We start from the raw sequence: 18,485 nt of genomic DNA, 5'->3' as shown, positions 1-18,485 counted from the left end.
AGCAGCGTCAATTAGCCTTAGCCAACTACTCAAAGTTTCAGTGGCTTATTATGCTGATTTTCATGAAGCTCGCATCACAATAACAAAGTGTCATATCTTCCTTTAACCCTCATATATGGGGTTATCGTCTTCCTCATTTTTTTTTATTTAAATAATTTGACTGTAACAGTTTGCCAATAATTTTTTCTATAGCATGGCAGGGCTGCATGCATAAAATCGGAATTGGGTGGGCGTTTTACTTCAAATTTGATTAATATTGTAGATTTGAAAAATGACATCACCATCCTCGTTTCTAAATATATAACGCGTACCACATTCTTTTTAGATGTTTACAAATGGTAAAACGCTGTTAAAATCAGTACTTAAATTTTATATGTGCATTCAATTTTATGTAATAACTTCATAAAATATAAATAGACTAAAGATCACGTTTTACGCTTGAGATCTAACGAATATTAATAGACAACATTATCTGTCATTGATGTGTTGTTCGAACGAAGAAGATCAGGAACACACTAATGCAAAACATTTTTTTTATTCTCTTTGGGTTCTAAAAGAACGTTCGACCCCAGAATGGCTTGCGAATCCGGAGGCTTTAGGACTCTTCGGCTTTATCTTAGCATAGTCCAATTAAGTTTTGAGGTGTAATCTCATCAAGCTTCCCTACCTATTCTAAATCAAGAACCGCTACGAATTTACAATCATTTCAGAGTATCTGATTTCTACCTAATATTCACACGAGCCATGTGAATCCCAAATATATACATTCACACACTAGGCGGATCCTTAAATCCAACTATCTTTTCCTGGTGCAAAATTCAGTGAAGAAGTGGTTCTGTTGGCGAGCCAGGGATAATTGGCGCAAAACCTCTCCCACCAAACATGGGACGCATGATGCTGTCATCAAACTTCCGCCAGTAGTAGTGGACAGTATTAGCTGGTGTAGCTAGGAGCATACGCAGGCTGGTCGGACGGGGAATGTTGTCCTTACCCGCTTCAGCATCTCAATTTGCCCGTTGGCAACAAGTGGCAGATCTGCCATCAGCTTTGGAGGAAAAGGATCAAGAGATTCAGAGGATGCAGTGCTGCTAAGGTTCTTGCTTGGCAGCAGCAGCCTTATTAGAGGCTTCGTCAATAATCCAAACATCTGAAAAAAAGGCAATCAGACTTGTATGATATGGCACAGTATGTCACATTTGATGCACGCAAAAACTTTTGCAGCGCTTTCTTTTGACAAATAGCAATATTTTGTTCTACCATGATGAGCCCTTACATGAAGATGTTAAGCCCTTTGATTAACCGAATTCTTAATTAGCCATCCATCTAATGCCACAGACTATCTTATTCAACCAACCTCGCACTTTTAGTTAATCCTAGTGTTTAGGGCAGGTCCACCTACCTTGCCTTTCTAAAGCAAAGGTCTAAAATTAAAGGTTTATACAAATATCCCTGGATACAGTCATTAAGATATCTATGTATGTAAGTAAAAGCATGGTTATTGACTCAATGCCAAGAGAATAATACATTATGGAGAGAAAATTTTCAAGGAATCACCACTAAGAGTTTCACATGAAAAAAATTATGCAGAATAGATCTCATCATTATTGAGAAGCAGTTCTAACTTTAGGTTGAGTTCTTACCACAGTACTGAAAAGAACAACAGTGATGGTGCTGGTTATCATAATGGCATTTCCTCGCAATTGAGTGTGCCCCGATCTAGTAAACTGCATACATCCAATAAATTACAACTTCGGTGGCAAGAACCAAAGCGAAACAGCAATTATAGTGTTCTTTACAGTTTACACAGAAATAAGAATGTCGATATAACATGCCAAAGCAAATGCACCAAACAGTGACTGCAGTGAATGGATGGCAATCGCCCAATAATTCACAAATTTTTGGTACACGTTTCTCAATTTATAGAAAAGCATGATGAAGCATTCATCTTACCATACATCATTATTTGATATCAAATGCCAAATTTTTACCATTTTCACTGCAAAAAATTATCTCCTTTAATGAGGCAAACAATTCAGAAAGGCAGCAAATTCATGCTGGGAACATAAAGTTCTATGCCTTACTACTATTATCTTATATTGATGTCGAAGACAACATCGAAATAATTTTTTAGCAAATTCATGCTGAGAACATAAAGTTCTGTGCCTTACTACTATATCTTATATTGATGTCAAGACAATGTTGAAAAGATTATTGATTTATGTTTGTTCAACTTTTGGACAATAAATCAATTACAATGCAGAAGTCTTGAGATCATACATCCTATCACCTAATTTACCTGATTATAAGCAAGTGCCACGGACACAGAACCTCGCATGAGCCCTGCCCACCATATCGTAACCTGTTTGACTTGAATAATTCAGTACATCAAGAATGTCAGAGGGAAGAAAATCTAAAATATAACTCAAAATACTGGCCTGTTGCTTCAAAGTAAATTTGTCTCTCTCAGTCCTTTTGAATAAATTGGATATGAAAGATAGAAGGAATACAGAAGCTGCCCTTCCAACTAGAACTAAGACAAGAAGTATTGAGCTCACCCCCGCAGATGTTCTAGGACTACAAAAACACACAATGTATCAACCGAACAGTCGATATTGAAAGGCATTGCTTTGATATTCAAGTTAGATACCATTTAAAGAAAACAAAAAGCACACGGTGGTAACTGATACACATACAATATTAACTATCTCTATTACTGGACATTATGTAATCAATTTCTTGATATGGTTAAAGATTACGATAAAAAGATAAAATGTCTAAAATTATCTATGCAACACGGTAAGACAATATAAATGAAACTGCACTTTAGCCTTTAAAATATAGGAATTACCTTTTGCTAACAACTTTCCACTTCTCTATATCCAAAGCATCCATACCAACATACAGGAAGATGAAAATCTCTGATATGAATGATAATGTTGCAAAAGCATGCCTGCAATTATCAATAATCAGCACAAGAATGTAAAAACATGTCTATTTGGGTTTGATAAAGAATACCTTAATAAAAAACAAAGAGAAAGAGAATTAGAAACTGAATAACTTTTCAATATGTGGGAACTAAATTCCAAATTAACGTACTTGGTGGTGATTCTTGAACTTTCAGTCACATTATGCCAGGTGTAGTGTGACATAACAAACCACAAAAGAACACTGTAAGAATACTGCTCAAACTGAACAACTGAAAAACAAAATTATTATCAGAAAAAACAAGGACATGACGAGCAATGCAAAAACAGCACCTGAATATTAGAAAGATAGATCTTTAGCACAGAGTCATAAAAAAGAATACTTACTTCAGCCATCATATATGTGAGGTAAGCCATGAGAATCATGAGAGCAACTTCACGATCAGTAGAGTGCCTAAAATTTGGAGAAGCTTAGCTACTTAATCAAACATGAAAAGTAAATTTTATTTATAAAGAGCTATAGGAATTCTCATGTCATGCTGGAAGATAAGATTTCAACAACAAGCTGTTTACAGAGGAGAAACAGATTCTAATGAGAGTCCTTAGAGCTGTCATTGTGGTAAGAATTCTTAGTTAATCCGTGACTATTATGTGAATCTAGGTTGGTGATAAGAATGTCAATTAATCCAGTTCTAGATGATTGCTGACATCAATAAACTCATTAACATTTGGCAACCATCAATCAATATTAGATCTTGTTAAAGCCCTAAAGAGAAATGCCTAACAACATCATCACAGAACTTCAGTCCACACATTGAAACAGTTAATTCACAAACATTTGACAGTCAACAATATTAGATCTTGTTAAAGCTCTGAACAGAACTAACAACAAAGTTGTTGAATTCCAATTGGCACAATTAAACACTCAGAAGACATTTAATTCTACCTATTAAAAGGGTCATGCGTTTTCATTTTAACACAAAGAAGAATGGACGTATAAGCTGGGATAATTAACTCTATTTTGCATCATGAAAGAGGAGAAACAAGAAATGATGATCATTTGCCCTTAACAAACCTGCCCATGTACAATTTCTTTATGATGTATGCACTTATTAGTCCAACCTGCAAGTGAAATTGATGTTACGTTAGATGACTACATAAAATAAATGCATGCCTTTAGTCTCAAATAGCCAAAAACCCTTGAAATAGGGCATACTCAATATCACGCAGCAGGCTTGATGACAGAAAAAAATTGCGTTAATGCAATAACATTATCAATTAGTTATCAAAGCGCAAGTTCTCTTGGAAAAAAAGAGAGAGGATAAGACCTCTTTATTAAAGTCAATGTCGAGCTAAAAAGCCTAGAGTTCCAAATTTCGTTAATAATCAAAGAATAAAGTGCTTATTGTGATAATAATCGGCATAACTTATACGAGTAAACCCTATTATGTGTTGTCACAAGCTAACAATAATTAGAAGAGAAGAAAATAATCCTATCTTCTGTCAGTCTAGATAGTATTGAACAGTGATTTAATCATCTCTTTAGATCTTCCTTTGAAAAGACTAAAAGTTCAAGCAAAAAAAATCCCCTTGACACTATGGCTTTGATCTCATGCAATAAATGTAATTTAGAGATGTTCACTGCATATGTAATGTAAAACTGAACGTAAAGAGTGGCTTTAACAAATGATTAAACAAATTTAGCAACCATAAAGAAAAGGCAGATAAACACATTGAAAGGTGCAAAAATTAGAAGGAAAAGGCTCACCCCTACTCCTAGCAATGTGCTCGTGAAAAAAAGGTATAAGAAGTTCCCCATGAATTTCATAAAAATGCTCGTGGTGATGTGAGAGAGGTCAAACTTCTGAATTGCATTAAAAAGTACAATTGATGTGGCATCATTTACCACACCTTCACCAAAGACTACACTGTACAGAAGAGGTGTCTCATCCTGATTAAGCACCTGTACAGGAGATACAATATTTATACTACAATGTATGTTCAACTTTTCTTTTCACTATAATAAACTGAATAAATATCTGTACCTGCAAAGTGCAGACAGAATCTGTGGCCGAAAATATAGTTCCAAGTGCTAAAAGAAGAAGCAATCGTAAGAGCCAAGATAGGCATAAGACCTTGTTCTATGAAAAGCATATGCATCTGTATTGTATGTATGTGGCTGTTTGTGCTTGTTTATATACAAATATTTTGAATACAAATATACAACCTAAAATGCGATGAAAAAGTACGTGCAGTACACTAATAATGATTCACAATAAAAGGAATTCAGAATAATCTGTTCATAGTCTTCATAATGCAAGGATGAATAATGTGGACCGATCTTTAAATGGTATTCTGCTACACACAACTGCATATCAGTTGAAAGCAATCATTTAAACTAAGAAACATAAGCAAACTATTAATTGAAGAAACAAATTTTACCAAGATAATCTCCGATGTCCAGGAAACCGATATCTAAATTCTTAAACAACTGCATGGTACCTGAGACGAGATAATTGTAAAAGTTGCACCAAAATTAGCCTCAAATACACTCTTCCCTGGTACAAATGGGGAAAAGATGAATATAATAACAAAAGGTAGCATTTAAAACGCAAAGGAACTTGCAATTGATAAAGTCAATCTTAGTTTTGAAGTATTCCTTGTTTTAACAAAAAGTGTGTATCATACTGAATGCTGATTACAACTTAAACATGCAACTGGATTTTTCAAGGAAGAGTAAACCTCAGGTGATCAAAATGAATATTATCTATGAAGACTACAAAGCATCAAACATGTTAAATTCCTTTAGAAATCATGACAATGTAAGTATAATTCAGGTAATCTGAGAATGCGTATAAAAATGTCAGATAAATTCTAATCCTCAACTTCAATTGGAAGCTTGTTATACTCGTATGCTTTCAGTGTGTAAAGCGAGGAGAAAATATCTTCTAAAATTTTCAGAAATGAAGATAATCATTCTCAAAAAATATATCTAGGCATCAAATAGTAAGGTTCCATGCCACTTTTTAGTAGTAGGTTAAATCATCTTTAGGAAATTTTCTTTGTTTAGTAAAAATTTGGAGAATAAAACATAAAAAGGTGCCTATTATCATGCATGAGCAATATAAAAGACAAATTCCAGTAAATGCAACAAGCAAAAACAGTCGGCCCTGAATATATCAATTGCCTTTATCTATGCATGGAACTGAACAATAGTAAAGAGATTTTCTTGAAGATGATAAAGTTCGAAGAAATTTGAATATACCTATGGACACAATAACGAATGATATCAAAGTACCAACAGCACCAAACAGTATTAGCATCACAAAAATTGCTTCTTCTTGACCTGGAATCTGGTGAATAGAAAAATGTCAGATTATCAAAAACATAATACCACTAAAACAAAGATGAAAAAATCACGAGTAGTTTCAGTTTTGAAGAAATATCAAAGATAATGCATCATATTTAAATGACATTTGTAATATTGATGATCAAAATAGGTAAGGTAACAAAAACCAAAGATTTGATAGTTTAGCATAAGTCAGCGACTAGTTTCAGTTTTGAAGAAATATCAAAGATAATGCATCATATTTTTAAATGAAATTTGTAATATCGATAATCAAAATAGGTAAGGCAATAAAAAAAAAAGATTTGATAGTTTAGCGTAAGTCAGAGACTTACCCTGCATTGAATATAATAGGTGGAAGAAGATATATAAAGAAAAGCTCCTCATCGAATACTAGAATGCGTGAACTTCTTCCTTCAGTGGTAAACAGAATAATAATTCCGGTACAAAGACCCTTCAAATGTGCCCAAAATCATCACCAAACTTGAGCAAAAATTATGTCCCGGTTACAAAACAACAACCAAAAAAGACCAATTCAAACCTAACATAATAACAAGGTTAATGGGTTAAGGAATGATTGAACAACTCACAATAGCAAGTGCAGTTATCGACTTATTAAACCATCGATTTTTTTTCCAGAAGGTGACCAAACACAATGCAGGAGCTAAGGAGTGCCACAAATAGGGTAATAGAGTCAATCAAAGCTTGATCGGGCTCCAGTGTCATCCCTAAATGCTTGGTAAGAACAAACCCCTCAAATCCAGTACCACAGTGTAGCTGCCTCAGTCCAAATAATTCCACTGCTCGAAACACAAATATCCAGCTCAGGTCTTCAGTTATTAAGATTGATCGTATATGACAGAAGTAACAAATTCATATATAGAAAACAACTTCATGATAATCTGAAGGCAATTATTCATAACTTGATAATCATTTAAGTGCTTTGAAATCATTAGCATAAATTAAACGTAAAATGAAAGGAATGGCTAGCTTTTTCTGTAGCGGTAAACTTTAAACTCCAGAGCATTCTAAAAAATCGAGAGTCAATGCAACTGTTGCTCTAAAACGGATTTCTTGTACAGTACAGGTTAACACGAAATAATATTAAAATAATATTTTTCGCTGCTTTCTTATAAACCAAATAAGTAAAATAATCAGTATGATTACTCACCAAGTAAATCTTAAACGAACTAAGTATCCCTTCGAACAAGTAAAATAATCAGTATGATTACTCCGCTGCTTTCTCAAAAGTAAATAACACGATTTTAGATATGCTACTTTCACATTGCACTTTATCCATTAATTCAAAAAGGAAAAAAAGATAAAGAAGTAGAGATGAAAACAGACTTAACGACTAAGTATCCCTTCGGCCATTCGCATCATTTTTCTCGGCATCCAAACAAAACAAAACAATAAATTACCGCGAAATATATCAGCAACTTCGGAGGAACGAGAAATCAAAGATTCATTCGCTGATTCTCTTTGTTGTGTTGCTCGCATTTAATGCGAAAATAGGGCGGAGAATAAGTGGGAAAATCACGTGAGGGAGAGAATCCGAATGTGAGGAGTAGGAAACGTTGCAAATGCGAAGACCGCGAAAGGAATAAATATGTAATGGAGTTCTATAAAGTGTAGTGGCGGACACGCTAGACGCCGGTGTTCCGTTGAGTTCGTACCGTAGGATCCTTGCAATCAAACCTTATGATGATGATGATGTAATTGTGGAGTGAGAGGCTTTTGCTGTGGGACCGTAGAGAGCATCTTAGTGTGGTCTCTACGCCAACTTGTGACATTCGGTAAAGGAAATTACTTATTATAAGGGGAGGTAAAAAGGAAATGGGATAAATTTATTAAAATAATTTTAAAAATTTTAAATTTATAAAATAATTATTAAATTTTAGTAAGTTATTATAAAATATTATTTTATGTTATAAAATGAAGATAAATTCTGAAAAATATAAAATATTTAGTAATTGTTTTTAATAATTTGATAATATTTAATATTCGTTTAAATAACTTAATAATAATTTTATAAAAATTAAAATTTTAATAATTAAAATATAATTTAATAATTATTTATATATTTTATTTGAGAAAAAAAGGGGTAAAAAGTTGAAGTTGAATTATGTTTTCGATCATTTTTATCGATTTTGTTAAAAAAATAATAACAAAACCGATAACACATTTCCTTAGTCATATATCAAAACTACCATTAGATAAAATTTCCCATAAATTCCATTTATATGTTACAATGAGAAAAACGATGGAGAGGTTTTCGGCAAATAAAAGCATTAAGTCCAAATTAATATACTATTATAGAGAATAAGACGATATCAACGTTTAACTGAAAATCGAGTCATTTTAAAAAAATGCATCCAAACCTACTAGGCCACCACTACCACAAAGAAAACCATTAATAAGAACACAAACATCTTAAAATAATCGCTTAAACTTTAATTATTCAATTCAGGTTTATCTAGTAAAATAATAAGAAAGAAAATTAAAAAAAAAAATAAGGATATTAAAAATTATTGAAAAAAATTAAACAAAAACAATCTTAATTGTAAAACTATTCTTAGTTGTTAATAATTTTTAGGGTAAAATACATAAATGGTCCATCGACTATAGTGTGTTACTTTATTGAGTCTCTTGACTATTAAAAATTATAAAATGATCATTCGATTATAAGGCGTCACTTTGTTAAGTCCATCGAATATTAAAAAATATAAAATGGTCATTCGATTATTCATAATGTTCCAAACTCATCATTTTCTGTTAAAAAATTGACGGTAATAAGAGTTTAACATTAACGTGTTGACTGAGATATGTTAAAATATGATTCCAAAATCTCAAACGACTATCAAATTTCATTTAGAAGTTAATGTCTAGCTCAGACGAGTGTAACTTTTTACCTAAAAATGATGATTTTGAAAAATATGAATAGTTGAGTGATTTTTTTTAATAGTCAAATGATTCAATAAAGTAACGTCATATAATCGAATGTTTTTTTTTATAAATTTTAATAGTCATGAGACTCAATAAAACAACGTTTTATAATAAAAGTATTCAATAAACCAACTGCATACAATCTATGCCTTTAATTACCTAGACATGAAACACTACATCCAATGAGTTGTAAAGGCTTCTTTGATAGTTCATCTTTCAATATTCTTTGCTTTTAATATCTTTCGTGACTTTTGATGGTTAGCAACGAGCATCCTTCCAAAGAAAGAAACTTCACTCTCCTACAGTGGTGAAATTAAAAAAAATATAAACCCACGTTCGAACAAGGGCACGAGGAAAGCGGTTGCAAACTGAAAATCAGTAAAAGAAACTAGACAATTGCGATTAAAATATTAATTTAAATTTTTTGTGAAATCAAAGTTTTATTCAGATATTCGATTCGAAATTTCAAAAATCTGAAAATTTGAATATCTAGTTTTTTCGGATCGGATACAAACCACAATACTAGTAATCTAGATTTTCAGATATCTAAAATTTCGGATCGGATATTATCCGATATCTGAAAATACACACCCCTAGGTAGCATCAAAGGCAGTCCGGACTTCCAAAGACGGCAATAGTTCTAGCCATTCCTAGACATCACCATATAGGTGTTGCTGTTCTCCGGTAATGGGGCAGCAATAGCAGTTGGGATCTTTGGCCAATATGGTAACACGCTTGTGGCACTTGCCATTCTCAATCTTCACAAGAAATCGAGGTAGATGGGAGTTGAGAAGGTGATGGGGAGTCATAAATATTAGCATCCCAAACAGGCGAGGTAGGTCTGCTGGTCGGTGGGTCTCATTATAGTGACAAAATGGAATATTATGAATGCAGGACGCATACATTTCACCAACCATTTGCATGAACATTAATGTAAAAAATTCCCAAGATTCCAGGTAGTATTTGGCAACCTGTAATGCAGAAAGAAAGGCTAGACCTTGAAAGTTAAAAAAAGGTGACTGGATCAGAATGCCCAACCCTGCACGAAAAAACCAGAAATTTTCTAACAAAAAGAGAGGAAAACAGAATAAACCAATAACCCACTTATGATGTATTGATATGCAGCTTTAATATCGTATTTTCAGGCATGGATCATGTAAGGTATTACATTCTTACAAATCAATATAATGGATATAAAAGTTAAACACTATTTGCATAAATCATATTTTACAATAAATCTTTAACTTACTATGATTTAGTTTCTAAAGAACAAAGAATACAAATCAATTCCAGACTCAAAGTTGTTTACCAGTATCTCATCGCTCTATCTTTGCGAAACGTCCCTTAATTCTTGTCCTGCTTTCAGCTCTAACCTTTCTTGATTCATACCTGATGTGCTTGTCAAACCTGTCATGATTCAAAGAAACATTGCTGAACAAAATGCAGAAGAAAGAACAAGCTGATCAACTAAAAGGTTAAAGCAGATTAAACTTTGGACAGTTGGATTATACAGGCAAGTGTTTTACCAGTAGCAGAATGATTCATCCACTTCACGAAAACCATGGAATGGGTTGTTTCAGTTAATAATATAGATTGAAGATGTCAAATACGAGACAAAGTGAAGCAATACCTCCTTGTTTTCCTTTTGTCCTTGTAACGTGAGATTGCAGTCTCTCTCTCCTGGCTATTTAACTCGTGGACAGCAACCTTTGGAGGAGCTGACGTGGTTCCTGCATCATTTTGATGTTGTAGTTGATTTCCGAGACTATCACTCACAGGCATTGTCTTACTAGAACCTAGATGTTTATGAGGAGCCACATCAATTTCCTCAGTGTGGCCTTTTAGTTGGGAAAGAGGCACAAATACTTGATTGGTCGTCTCAACATTGTCATTGAAGCACCGTAGTGCACTCGACTGCATGAAAAGAAAAACGATCAGTACCCTATTTCAGGTAAACAAGCCAAAAGTTCATATTTTAAGATACTCCCTATATACCAAACAAATCAATTGGAAGCCAGATAGTCGAAGCATATCAAATGCTGTAATCTATCATCAACATAAAGTGTAAGCTATATTATTTTCTCCATAGCCAATCTGCACCTTCATTCCCAGAATTACATCTAACATCTAAAAACAGAAAAAGAGGTTCATCTATCAATCGGTATCCCATAAACTCAATGTTCGATATCCGGAATGTTACATATTGAGAAAGGATTGCAATCAAGGATATACAAAAGCTCTTGGAGATAACTACAAAAGGAAATGCATACCTCATAAGCAGGAAATGAAATTGGATCTGTATCATTTTTGCAACTTGTATGCACTGTTCCTGGTTGCAAATTATCAGCATCAGGCATCCGTGGCTGGAACCCATCAATGGCTTCGACAACAGTCTTTCCAAAGCTGAGGGTAGGTTCCGACCTCGCCAGTTCACGCAGCTGATGAATTACCTCCACTTTGTGCTGTCCGCAAGAAGCATTACGATTCTGATTCAGAAACAGTACATTGATCCATGTTATATGTTAGCAAACAATAGAAAGTTGCAATCAAATGCATAACACCATGAACTTGAATCCTCAATTCCCCGGAACAAAAAGTGTAAGCAAAAGCTAAGAAATTTGCAGCTAAAGGCAAACAGTTCATCTCAAATCTTCTTTGTTGTAATTACCATACAACCATAGCAGTAAAACTTCAATAAAATCAAGTTGCCTAACTTAATTTGATCATGAAAAGTTCAATAAAATATTAAGTTCATGTAACATAAAGTACCAGAACCCTCACGGGTTTCATTTTGCAAAACGAAAAGAGAAACGGACAATTTGATCAGAACCCCAAACTTCCAAAATTCATCCACTTTACAAACAACAATTCAATAACTTTTCACAAGAAAGAGTGTGAACTGAAACTTCTCTAACACGTCCTAGCCAACCACCATAAACCCGACATAAATGCAAGAGGGTGAAAAGGTCCAACTTGATAACTACCTTGGGCAAAGGAAGAACATCCGTCGGCTTAAACCCGTGATCAAAATCACCCGAAACAAGCAAATCATCAAAGCTAGAAATCACAGGAGTTTCCCAGGTTAACAAATCCAACCACCCATCGTCCACACCATCACCATCTCCTTCCCTTTCACTCAAAATCGGAGCTTTATCGCCCAAATCCTCAATCCCAACGAAACTCACCAACTCAGTCACCGAAGGACACCCAGTAAACCCTTCTATGGGGCCTCCTATTGTGCAACGAAGACGAGGGAAACTTGTGGCTTTCCCTTTCCCAATCGCAATTCGAGCAGAAAACAGATTGCTCTGTTTCGCAAAAGATGGAAGCGGGGGAATCATCACAGGCGTCACACAGTTGTGACCGAGTGTGCCTCGTGAATAGTTGGTTGGCTGAGTGAACTTCCCTGTCGCACGAAAAACATAGCTTGGCGGAGTCAGCTCTGCAATATATAAGAGCCGTGGATTCATTGCAATAATCACAGAGTCTCCTCTGTTTTTGGTTAATTTCCTGGTCAGTCATGTGTAACTGATAGACCGATCCTTTTTGTTTTTTTTTTCTTCTGGGATTCTAAGAAAGGGAGGAATTAGTTTGAGTGCAAAGAGAGTAATATAGAACTGAGAGATGGCGCCAAGTTCTGGGTGGTTTGCTTTGACTGAAGAAATGAAATGGTGGGAACAGAGATGTACTCTAATTATCGTTTTTCTTGGTGCCCAAGTTGTGTTTAAATGAGTTGGTTGATATTTCCACCCCCTCCCCTTTTTCTGTGTCCCTCTTTAATGGGGGAAAGTGATATTTATCTTAACTTTTTATGTCTCTACACATTTCTTTTGGTTTGGAAGTGACAAGACAGACCTTTTTCTTATTTAAAACGGAATCAAGGATTTTCTTTTACCAAACATATAATATTTATAAGGGTAAACTATATTCAATATCATCAAACTTTAGGCATTATATCGTTATATCACTAAACTTTTAATTTTATCAATTATATCACTAAACTTTGATTTTTGTTTCAATTATACTACTGAACCGTTAAATTTTTAACGACACGATGATGTGGTTGATAGATGTCGACGTGGCTGACAACTTCTGACATAGACACCTCACTAACACGACGTTTTTTAGATTGGACTGTTAAAGATTTAACAATCCAATAGTATAACTGAAATGAAAATCAAAGTACAGTGTTATAATTAACAAAATTGAAAGTTCAGTAGTATAAATGATGCAATGCCTAAAGTTTGTTGATATTTGATGTAGTTTACCCTTTTATAATTAATTATAAAAATCAAATTTATCACTAATTATTTATTAAAATAATATTATGTAGTTGTAACTTAAAAAAATATAAATGATTGAACGTGATTATAGGTACGTGGCGTTTTTTTTTTTACAGAGAAGTAGTCAGTTTTATTAAAAAGTATCTAATATTTAAATTTATAATCACACTTATAAATTTAAAAGGAACACGAAAATCTTAATAACAAATAAAACCCTAAATAGCGTGTCCGAAGTACAATTGACTTCTGAACTCTATAGTCAGTGAGACTTTATTAACATATTATTTTACTACAATAGTATCCTAAGATTGGCACACAACCAAGTTCAATGAATGATTTTATTATGACAAAATTGAAACAATAAAATTCACAATTGATCACGAGAAATTGCTGTTGAAGTAAGCTTATTTGTTGACTCACCCATTCAAAAAAAGACAAAAAGATGTCATGTGTATCAATTACATAACGTGTATTAATTTTTTTTTAATAATCCGGCTTATTACAAGATAACATTTGTTGATTTATTTTTATTATTGATCATACATCTTATAGGCGCAACTACTTGAATTCAAGACATCAAGAGAAAATAACAATATATTTAATCACTTATTCTATTTAATGAGTTCTACATACTAGAAAGTTTGATTAGAAGAAAAAAATAATTTAATTCAACTATACAGCTCGTGACTCACACTCAATAGTAGGTCCAACATCAAGATTTAACATTAATTGATGGGATTTCATCTCATCTAGATGCCTGCAACAACCATGTACTGACGACAAGTATAAACCGTCCCAGCGTGGAGGTTGGAAGGAAGAACACCACACCACAAGGCTTCAAATCACAGATGTTATCATTTATGATTTATCATCTAAGGTAGCACTGTGCCCCCATCGACTTTTCTCTTGACACTTCCTTTTGGGGGATACGGCACCTACTAGATACGAGGGTGACTTGTATGGATTTAACTAGTCTATCATTAGAAAAAAGACAACAATTTTATAAAATGAATTTAATTAAATGGTGTGATATTAAGCAGCCACTATACAGATGATAAGTCCAAAACAAGTGAGCAAGTTTATGGATTAATAATGAAAGATCGGCATGAATTCAGCTTCTTCATATCCTCCTCCCTGCTCTTTCTTGCATGCGGTGCAACAGAATACAAACTGGCAAACCAAGAGAAATTTGTGGAAGTTGAGAACTGATGAATTTGTTCTTATCAAATTTTGAATAATGGAATAAAAGGATTAATTGGAATGCAAAAAAAGTATCCAACATGGTTACGTGGGTAGATGAAATTCCATTGATGACAAACTCACAACACACTGATGATAAAAGTGTGACTTGAACAGGAATTGTTTGTCATTGATTCTTCATTTGCCTTTTTGACAGAATTCATATGTTTCCTCTCCATATACAACGGAGGAAGACACTATCTACAACATTTTTTTTTTCCACTTCTGTCTTTTGTATCCATTGAATAAAGCAATAACTAAAACAGTTTATAGCCATGTATGTAAAGTGATCTCTTTAGGCAGGAAGATATCTTTTTCCTTGGGAAAATTGGGGCAAGGGGGGACCAGTCACTGTATATATTTGTCCATTTTTTTTCTCTGTAGGAAGTTGGATGCGAATTCAACCATAACTCTGCTAAATTCTCCCCTTCACTTGCTTTCATCCAGAAGCTATTAAATTAAGCATCGGAGCGTTGACAACTTTATTCTGCAACAAGCCTGTCCACCTCAGAATCCATTGACGAAACAATTGAACCAAAGCTGTAATTAGCATTCCATTGGATCCAATCTTTTTGCAAAGTAGTTCAAAAAGCAACTTTGCTTTCCAAGACCTTTGCAAGTGTGTCTCATTTGAGCACTACTATTCAATGTTCGAAAATGAAGAATATAAATATCACATTAAATTAGATAATGCCATCTATATGCTTTTATATATATATAGCATCAGAATTTACTACGTTTTTGTTGCAGGATCGGGGGTAAAGTTATCTACCATTGACATCGACTAACGACCATCTTTTCTCTGTTGAAGAAGAAAAACAAAACCTAAGTAAACTAAGTTAAAGAATAAAAGGCAAATGAATGTGTCGATAATGCGAAGAATCTCACATTGAATGGGAAAAGAGTTTAAACATTGTTTATTTCTTTCATTGAGTAACATGATTAAGACGAAAACTTTAAAAGCTGTGAGATATATTGTATCTGCAATTCACTTTTTTTTTCTCTTAAAATCATATTTCGATTTCGATTGTATTATTTAGATTTTTCTCTTAAAGTATTCGATTCTGATTTTTGTGTTTGACATATACTCGATCATGAATATTAATCACGTGAGATATAATCTTTCAAATATATAAAAAAGCATACAACTTCTGTTGAAGGAGGCTAAAAGAAAGAAATGAAAGTATAGAGTTTACTTCATTAAGAAACAGAAACTGATTACATGGTAGAGAGCTAGTCCAAAGATAAAAAGCACACGAGACATAGAAAGGCTACATAAAGACTACACAACACAGCTCATGACTAGAGATCAGTACTGCTATTGAACCCATTTTATTCCTTCAATTTGATATTTGAAGTTATATATTTAAAAAGTTTCTTTAACACAGAGTCTGATAAGGCTTCAGCATAGGCATCAGCCCTCCACTTAGATGAAGGGACATGATTTCATTGGTGGAACCCACCAGCTTTCCACCAATGAAGATGGCTGGAACAGGACCGTTACACCCCAACCTCATCAGGGCTTTCTCCATTTCCCAGCCTTCAGGGTCTTGGTCGAGCTCATGAATCATAGGGGTCACCCCAAGCTCTTGGAATAGGATTTTGACTGCATAACACATGCAGCACGAGCTCTTGCTGAATAGCACCACCCCTTTCTCTGAGGCCAATCTTGCCACCTTGTCCATGCTGAAAATCCTGGTTCACAATTCCCTTGGTTACCTGCAGATTTCACTTAAAGGTCAACGAGCGTCGGATAGAACTGTAGTGGAATTTTGGACTTTTAGAAGGTGAAGTAGGAAAAAGAGAGAAAAGGGTTCAAAGCTTAAGGTTTTTGGAACTTAAGCTTCCATGCTAGAGTATTTATAGGGACAAGCAACAAGAAGGAAATGTATATTAGCTAGAGATGCTACTTTAGCTGAACAAGTTGGCTAAAACAAGTTTATGCTAAATATTGCTCGAACCATATTCAAGTTTCTGATATAATTACCTCTTTAACTAGATGGTTCAAGAAAACACAAAGGATTATAAAATAGTAAGATTCATGTTGACTTGATTCATCGGCCTAACGCCTACGTGTTTGGCCTGCAAACCATACATATTCCCAACTTTTTGGTAGATTCTATGGAGATGAATACTTTATAAATCCTATCAAAGTGTTACAAAAGAAGAAGATTCTGAGCCTGGCATGTCAATATACACTAGATCCTCGAAATTGCCTACTTTGAATCCTTCTGATGCAGAAAAGATTACGAACGAGAGTGCGAATGTGATATCTTTCTGTGGCTGCAAAATTCTTACCATTGTGTCCTCCAACTTGCATGATTCTTCACACATGTGAGCGCTCATATTGGCTCTCACTTCTTGCACATGGCTTCTTCTCTTAGAGATAGCAGCCATCAATGTGTGAGTGAGCTGCCTGTGAACGACGCCAATTATCATACGTGTGGTGACAACAACTCTTCCTTCCTCGAAGGTGGGGCAGGATTCTCCATTCTCATGCTATCTTACTGCAAAAGAATAAAGTAATCGGCTTTACAGAAAGTGATCATCCCATAAGAGTATCCTTGAGGTAGGTGCAGTAAAGATTACACCTTTGCCACACACTGAAATTAAAAAATGATGTTTTATGTGAATGAGTATCCATATGCATCTAGGAACTACCCTGGATATTAAAAAACTAAGTTCCTAGCCTAGAAGCAGCAGCTCTTTGTCTCACAGATAACGCCATATAGACATAAATTTATATAAAACTCAGTAACTAAAACATGCTAATTGATACTGTTAGTGCTATCTGGTATGCCAAGGGTCTAGTCAATGGAGTAACAGGGCAGAAAGTCAAAGAACCAACCAATTCGATGTCACTTTTTCTACTAATTAACACCTTAAAAATAAAAATGCACTGTGCAATAGTTTATTCATGCTGCAAAGGGATTACTTTTTGTAAGTGGATGAGTTTTAGATTGCAACATGTTTGATTACCAGAAGAAGAGCCATATTCTTTTAAAGTTCAGCTTTGTGTATAGGAGAAAAGTTTTTAAAATATTCTTCAGTGGGAACTCCATGAACACAGTGTGAACCTTAATTTGATTAGAAGGCCACGAATTTGTGCCTGTTTCTGATACTAAAGAAGCATTATCCAACCAAGCAGTAAAGCGTTTAAGATACTGTATACGAGCTATTGATTTTATTCAAAGTACCGAACACAAAGCAAAGCCCTTTATACAACATTTTCCCTTTCAACATGAAGGGATATGGACCATTAAGTTCAGAAAGTATGATGTTTTTATATTCGAGTGTGGACTCTCTCTATTGTTATTTAGATTTTGATTAAAATCTGACTGCATAAATTAATTACATTTGTTATTTTATAAATAGTTAATGAAAGAAAATAAATTCACTATAATAAGTGGAAAACCTAGAAATATTTTTCACAATGGATACATATGTATTAATAACATAAATTTTTCGTAGGGAACAAACAAAGAAAATTTCAATATGAGCAACATAAGTAAAATGAATAACTACCATATATTTTTTACTTCAATAAATATACTTAAAAAATTAAATATCATATAAATATTATTTATAAAACAATTTATATATTTCAAATAATAACCCAATTAATTAACCTTGAGGTATAAAATGAATTGTGGGTCGCTATAAAATTGTATGCAGTGCCTGTGGGCTAGTCTTCAATGAATTTTACCTTCACAGAAATATACTTAAAAAATTAAATATCATATAATA

At 34.0% G+C, this 18,485-nt stretch overlaps 2 protein-coding genes, 1 long non-coding RNA gene and 1 pseudogene across 3 annotated transcripts; all 4 read right to left on the bottom strand.

The window, feature by feature from the left end:
- Window positions 1-595: 595 nt before the first annotated feature.
- Window positions 596-17,205, bottom strand: LOC120173667. The gene is made up of 3 exons (XR_005521090.1): window positions 17,196-17,205; window positions 700-726; window positions 596-667 (listed from the first exon to the last, which is right to left on the bottom strand). It is a non-coding gene; the product is annotated as an uncharacterized LOC120173667 (long non-coding RNA).
- Window positions 729-8,050, bottom strand: LOC120173666 (annotated as a pseudogene).
- LOC120173663 (zinc finger protein CONSTANS-LIKE 13-like) lies at window positions 10,396-12,865 on the bottom strand. Its single transcript, XM_039180755.1, is given in 5 exon segments — window positions 10,396-10,623; window positions 10,847-11,130; window positions 11,487-11,702; window positions 12,201-12,443; window positions 12,445-12,865. Coding segments are annotated over 5 exon segments (1,128 nt in total). The 5' UTR covers window positions 12,739-12,865; the 3' UTR covers window positions 10,396-10,532.
- LOC120173665 (monothiol glutaredoxin-S9-like) lies at window positions 16,103-16,646 on the bottom strand. Its single transcript, XM_039180757.1, has one exon. The coding sequence runs from the start codon at window positions 16,421-16,423 to the stop codon at window positions 16,118-16,120; it is 306 nt and encodes a 101-aa protein (XP_039036688.1). The 5' UTR covers window positions 16,424-16,646; the 3' UTR covers window positions 16,103-16,117.
- Window positions 17,206-18,485: the final 1,280 nt, after the last annotated feature.

The sequence above is a fragment of the Hibiscus syriacus genome, unplaced genomic scaffold (genome assembly GCF_006381635.1).
Source record: "Hibiscus syriacus cultivar Baekdansim isolate YM2019G1 unplaced genomic scaffold, ASM638163v2 tig00111983_pilon, whole genome shotgun sequence".
In the NCBI taxonomy this organism is placed as follows: Eukaryota; Viridiplantae; Streptophyta; class Magnoliopsida; order Malvales; family Malvaceae; genus Hibiscus; species Hibiscus syriacus.
This window is presented reverse-complemented; position numbering and strand designations above follow the sequence as displayed.

What these genes read in the sequence shown, in the direction of transcription:
- LOC120173665 (XM_039180757.1), bottom strand. Translation starts at nt 16,423, where the DNA reads ATGGACAAGGTGGCAAGATTGGCCTCAGAGAAAGGGGTGGTGCTATTC.